Genomic DNA, 6,322 nt, shown 5'->3' on the forward strand with positions numbered 1-6,322 from the left:
TGCCCAGCCGGTGGCCGCCAGGTGAGCAGGAGGAGAGCGTGGGCTTGGTGATCACTGGGGGCGGACTTCTTGCTCCGCCCCCGACTCAACCTCAACCTCAGTTGCCTCACCTGTGAGGAGGTGGGAACTGTTGTTCCTCCTAACACTTGCGACACCAAAGGTGTTGTCTTTTCCCCTCACGAGCTGCTCGCTCCTCTGGTTCTCGGGAGGTGACGGTGGCCTGCCACCCAGTTCAGCTCTGACTGGGGCAGCCAGCGTGGGGCCTCGGTTCCCGGCTCATCCCCAGGCCGGCCCCAGCTGAGATGCCTCAGGTGTCACCGGTTCTTGTGACCGACTGGCTGTAACGCAGGGGCTCCCACGGGCCCTCCTCAGGCTCCGGGTTCTCACGGGCGGCTCACAGGGCCCAGTGAGGTGGTGCTTCACTCGCTACTCACTCAGGAGCGCCCACTCCGGTCAGGGCACAGGCCCGGGCTGCGGGCTCGATCCCCAGGGAGGGGCGCAGGAGGCAGCCCATCGATGATTCTCTCTCATCACTGATGTTTCTCTCTCTCCCTCTCCCTTTCTCTCTGAACTCTCTCTCTCTCTCTCTCTCTCTCTATATATATATATATTTAAAGGGGTTTATTGTGAATAAGAAAAGATGCTTGTCTCACCTCCATTACTCAGGAAATTCCAAGGATTTTAGAAGTTCTGTGTCAGAAACTGAGACAAAAAAAGCAAATGCATATTTCTTTTTTAAAAAACATATACTTTTATTGATTTCAGGGGGTAAGGGAGCGGGAGAGAGAGAGAGAAACATCAATGATGAGAATCCACATCCCATACTGGGGATCGAGCCCACAACCTGGGCACGTGCCCTGACCGGGAATTGAACTGTGACCTCCTGTTTCATAGGTCGACACTCAACCACTGAGCCATACTGGCCAGGCACAAATACATATTTCTTATATCACAGAGAGGAACAGCAACGTCCACCTTGAGGGATTTCCAAGATTCAAAGAGAGAGTTTGTTCTCGCGTCAGGGCGGGTAGGATGCTCGTAGGAGCCGGTCGTTCCCAGTTGTCCAGGCAGCAGCAATATGATGACCAATTACTGTCCACTAGGTCCAACCTCCCAGTGCTGTGCTGATGGGGAGGCCCCGGTCCGGCCGCGCACGCCTGGACTCGGCTGGGCAGAGCCGAGGAGCCGAGAGGGAAGGTGAAGACCACGGCAGGTAGGGAAGGACCGTGCCTTCGGAGTGCTCTGTCTACAACAGGCTCAGCCTTCCTTTCACAGATGAGGAAACCGAGGCTTGGGGCGAGGAAGGAATTTGTTGGAATTCGCCAATTCTGGCTCCCAAACGCCTGCCTTTAATCTCCCGAGTGGCAGGGGTGCCAGGAGCGTCTTTTGTTCCAGGGTTTGGTCTTCCCTCCGCGGGCAGCGCCCCTGAACCCCGGGGGCTCCTGGGTGATGGCAAGAGGGTCTTCTCTTGTAATGAGCGCAGGCATCTGGTGTGGGAAGTTCTGTGAGTGGGGCGGGTAAGGAGACAGGAGTGTCTCCTCTCAGTGGGGCGAGAATGTGCCAAGCAGAGGAGGTGGGAGGAGTTGAAAGCACCCGGAGTGAGCGTGGGGCCCACGTAGGACGGGAGACTCTCCGAGGCTGGGGCCAGGGCTTGGGGGCCAGAGGTCAGAGACGCGGCTGAAGAGGGAAGGGGGCTGGATGGAGGGCCCCGCAGGCTACGGAGCTCGCGTGTTTACCTCGAGCGATTGACGAGTGGTAATCACGCAAGGGACTGTGGCATCGGACCTATGTTTTGGCAAAATTGCGCTGGCGGAGGCAAGGAGAATGGGTGGGCGTGAAGGCAGGGGCTGGCACCCCGCGGCCGCCGGGCCTGGTTCTGTACCCACTGGGAGATAAGAACGGGCTTTGCATTTTTAAGTGTCTGAAAAGCAGATCGAAAGAGTCATATATTGTGACACATGAAGATGATATAAGTTCAAACCTCAGCGAACTTCAAATAAAGCTTTATTGGAACACGGCCCAGTTCATCCGCTCACGTATTGTGTACGGCTGCTTTTGGCGACGGGGGCGGAGACTGTGATGCAGACGTACCTACACAATAGCCTCACCCATTGGCTATTTGCCCGTCACAGACACAGTTTGCTAACATCTGAATTATGGGATTATTTTAGCATTTCAGGCAAGAGGCCCGCCTGGGGACAGGGGCGCAGGAGGGAGGGCCCGGGGTGAATCTGGGAACAATTCCGCAGGTACACAGGCTGACCGGGCACAGGGGGCGAAAGGAGATGGAGTCTGAGATGACACCCAGATTTCTGGGTGGGAGCTGAGTGAATGGGGCGCCCGGAATGCCAAGAGCGAGAGTGGGAGCGGGGGCGGGAAGGCCAGGGGCCGGGAGGGAGGAGGGAGAAGTGCTCCCTGGAGTCATGCGTTTGTGTGCGTTACCTCACCCGTGAAGCACACCTCACACCCGGTAGGGCCTGAGGCTGGTGTGGGCACCTGGCGTGCAAAGACTCTGGTGCCGTGAAGGCGGCGGGTACCTGTCTGAATGCCTGGTTGGCTCAGCATCAGTTCCGTCAGGTCAGAGCCAGGCTCCAAGGAATGAAACAAAAGGGTCCCAAACGCCTGGGGAGGCAGATGCCTGAAGGACGCGGAGAGGTTGGCCCGCCGGGGAGAGGGAGGACGGCCGGTGCAGGTTTAGAATAGCGGCCAGGCGAGCTGGGCCTTCGGGGCCTTGGTCCCTGCCCAGGTGTGGGGGCAGGAGCCCAGCGTGGGGGCAGGAGTCCAGGTGTGGGGGCAGGAGCCCAGCGTGGGGGCAGGAGTCCAGGTGTGGGGGCAGGAGCCCAGCGTGGGGGCAGGAGTCCAGGTGTGGGGGCAGGAGCCCAGCGTGGGGGCAGGAGTCCAGGTGTGGGGGCAGGAGCCCAGGTGTGGGGGCAGGAGCCCAGGCGCCCAGGGCCATCTGCTCTGTCTTCGGTCCCGCAGTCCCGTTGTCTGGGAGGCAGCCCAGCCTGGGGGACTGTTCCCCCGATTGCCTGCAGATGGAGCTAAAGTGATGTGCTGTGAACTGGGGGAGGGATGGGGAGGAGGGGGGCGGCAGCGATGGGGGGCAGAGGAGAGGACAGAGAACCCTCGCTGGTGCCCTGCTCCAGGCTCGCTTCAACCTGGCAGGGACCGGGTGGTGTCAGAGCCGCCTTATTCTTTCCCAACTTCCTGCTCGGGCACGAAAGGGCCCTTATCTCTGGGGCCACGAAGGGCTCCTCGGGGTGGGAGGGGTGCAGCGTTGGGGTGAACTGGTGCACGTCGGCTCAGCTGCCTCCTGCAGCTCCGGGGGCGGCTGGACAGGCGGCTGGACCGGGAGGGCTCTGGCCTCAGAGGCTTGCGGGGCACGTCTCTGGGAAGCAGCCTGCGCCCTCCCTCCCTCCCCCCCGCCCCTCCCCCTGCACCAGGCTCGCTCCCCATACTCCTTTCCCGGTTGTCCCCTCCCTGGGCCGGGGTGAGGGTGAGGTCAGGGTTGGGGGTGGGACTCTGGACCCCTTGGAGCCTCGGCTGGAGGCGCGTGGAAAGGTGTGTGTCTGACACGAGACTCGTTCCTGGCCTTCAGCTGGGAGAGCCTGGTCCTGCGGTGACTGACATGGACCCCGTGGGTGCTCTCCCCAGGCCCCCTCGTCTTCCAGCTCCTCTCAGGGGCGAGGACACTGAAGATGACACTTGCCTCAGGCGGTGGGGAGGGGGCGCAGGCAGGCAGGACCTGTGCCTGGGACAAGGGCCAGTGCTGGCCCCATTCCCGATCCACGTGCCAGCTTAGACCGTCCCACTGTGCACCGAGGACCCGCCTGCAGGTCTGGGCTACCCCACCCGCACGTTCCAAACAGCGTGGCCCTGCCAGGCCGGAGCGCGTGCCTACGCCCTGAGCGTCCTGCCTGCTGAGCCCGCCTGCGGGCCGTGGGGTCACAGGGGCTCCCGGGCCACGCAGTGCGGCTTAGCCTCTGGAGGGGTGGAGGCCGAGGCAGCCTGCAGGGAAAGGCCTGCTGGGGAGCTCCTGCCCCCTGCGTGTCCCCTCACCGTTGCTGGGGAGGCCGGTGCTGCCCAGGACGCCCCGGAAGCTGCCCCGGCCTCACTGGACTCTGCGCCGTGGCTTTAATTTGTGTCCTTTCACCTAAGAAACTATAACCGGGAGTGTAACAGCTTCGCGAGTTCTGCGTCCTCAGGTGTCACCGGCCTTCGGGGCCGTCTCCTGGCAGTGCTGCCGCCTGGAGGCCTGGTGTTGCTTTGTGGGGTGACCCTGACCGGCCCTCCTGGGTCACTGGCCTGCGGCTCCCCGTCTGCGATGGGGGTTGGGGGCAGTGTGTCCTCGCCCGGTATGACAGGGCCCCCGAGGAGCTGCAGATGGCAAAGCTGACAGACTGCGCGGGCCTGCGGGCAGGGCCAGCCTCCTCAGCCTTCCCACTGCCAGGAGCCAGGTCTGCCCGGACAGCCCTCCTCACCTATGCGGGGCCCACAGGTGTCCGCAGGTCCACCCTCTCAGTGCTGTCCTTTGGGGGGCACTGTCAGGGCAGCGGTACACATCCCGTGGTACTTACTCTACCCCACCCCCCCATCCTGCCCTGGACCAAGATCAGGTCCTGGGTCCCACACGGAGGAAGGACCTCAGCATCCGTGGGTTAGGAGGCTTTATTCAGACTCAGCACTTGCTGAGATGGAAGGAAAGAATATTTGGGGCCAGGCTGGGCCTGGAGATGAGGGTGGCTGGGAGGCCATGCATGGGCGGGACTGGGGGGCTCACAGGAGACGCCCTGTTGGCTGGGCCGGGCCTGTGTGGGGCGGGCTGCAGGCAGGCAGCATGCAGGAGGCCTGGCTAGATCTGCACGGAGCAGACCTACCCAGGTGGTGGCTGGGAGCCAGGAGGGACTGAGGGTTCCTCTGGGGCGGGGGTATAGGCGTGAGGCTGGACAGCAGGCACCCTGCCCTCGCTCCCCAGTGGGACACCAGGACACACGGCGTGGGCCCGGCTGCTGCCGCGGGACTTGCGTGCGACTAGCCAAGCTGGTCCCCTCTGGTGCCACTGTCCTGCTGAGGCTTGGACATCTGCCTGGAGGGGGGCCCCACAGGGACGCTCTGCGGACCCTGGGAGGGAGGCTGGGCGTTCTGGAAAGTGAGCCCAGCGCCCAGCAGAGTGGGCTGTGCCTGCGGAGGGGCCAGGGGCTGGTCCCTCGGAGCCCAGCTTTTCTCTCAGTGTTCGGTGCCCGTTCCCGGCGGTGGCCACAGAGGGCGCCATTCCCCACCGCCATCCAGGCCAGCCAGGGGGCCGGGGCTGACTGCGAGGTAAACCTCTCTGCTGGCTCGCCCTGCTGGCTCCAGGTAGACTTCCTGCCTAAATGCAAACAAGCAATCCAAGGGCCGGATCCTCCTCCCGCCTTCTTCCTGGTGAGGAGCCCGTTCCCACCCGGCAGGGGACAGAAAAACCAGTTCCCCGGGTCGCTCCCTGCCCGGGAATGGCAGAGTGGAGTTGGCAGGGTCCCTCTGGCTGTCCAGGAAGGTGACCTGGGGGCCTGGGAAGCCTGTGAGGACAGAGCCGGGCCCGGGGCCTGAGGTCACGGCCCCTGCTGCCAGCTCGACCGGCCGGGTGCCCCAGGGACGGGGCGGAGGGCGAGGGCGGGGCCATCAGCACTGGTGGGAGGGGGTGCGGTGCACGGAGCCGGGGCGCTTGGGGATCTTGCGCCAGCGCCGCTTGTCCCAGCGGCAGAGCAGCAGCAGGCGGAAGGTGTCCCGGAAGGCCTTGTTGCAGAGCGCGTAGCACATGGGGTTGACGGTGCTGTTGACGTAGCAGAGCCAGTAGCCCAGCTCCCACAGCGTCCCCGGGACGCAGTCCTTGCAGAAGGTGGACACCAGCACCATGATGTTGTAGGGCGTCCAGGTGAGGATGAAGGCCAGCAGAATGGCGCTCAGGGTCCGCGCCGCCTTCTTCTCCTTGACCAGCGAGAAGGTCTTCCGCTTGGCCAGCTGGTCCTTCCCGCGCGGCTTCTGGCTCTTGCCCGGGCGCTCCCGGCCCTTGCGCGTCGGCCTCTTGACCGTGTTCGGGGAGATCCGGGGGGGCTGCTTGGCGGGGGCCGGCGCCTCGGGGTCCACCATGGGCATCTTGATCGCCACCTCGGGGCCCGGCTCCTCACCCTCCGAGGACGTGAGGGACTCCATGGATTTTTCATCTCCCGGCACATATACACTAATTACTAAACTTCTGTGGCACACATATTTTTTTCTCTATCTGACCAAAAAAAAAAAAGTATAATTTTTTTTCTGTTCTTAAATTTTATTTATTTGTCATTGT

The 6,322-nt window shown here is 62.9% G+C and overlaps 1 protein-coding gene across 1 annotated transcript in view; it reads right to left on the reverse strand.

The window, feature by feature from the left end:
- Positions 1 to 4,650: 4,650 nt before the first annotated feature.
- The window catches only part of CHRM1 (cholinergic receptor, muscarinic 1), a 26,332-nt gene continuing 24,660 nt past the window's right edge, over positions 4,651 to 6,322 (reverse strand). The window contains exon 4 of the mRNA XM_006772800.2: positions 4,651 to 6,200. Coding sequence (XP_006772863.1) covers positions 5,659 to 6,200 — 542 coding nt within the window. The 3' untranslated portion in view covers positions 4,651 to 5,658. The remainder of the gene's footprint in view (positions 6,201 to 6,322) is intronic.

This window comes from Myotis davidii, unplaced genomic scaffold, assembly GCF_000327345.1.
Source record: "Myotis davidii unplaced genomic scaffold, ASM32734v1 scaffold826, whole genome shotgun sequence".
In the NCBI taxonomy this organism is placed as follows: Eukaryota; Metazoa; Chordata; class Mammalia; order Chiroptera; family Vespertilionidae; genus Myotis; species Myotis davidii.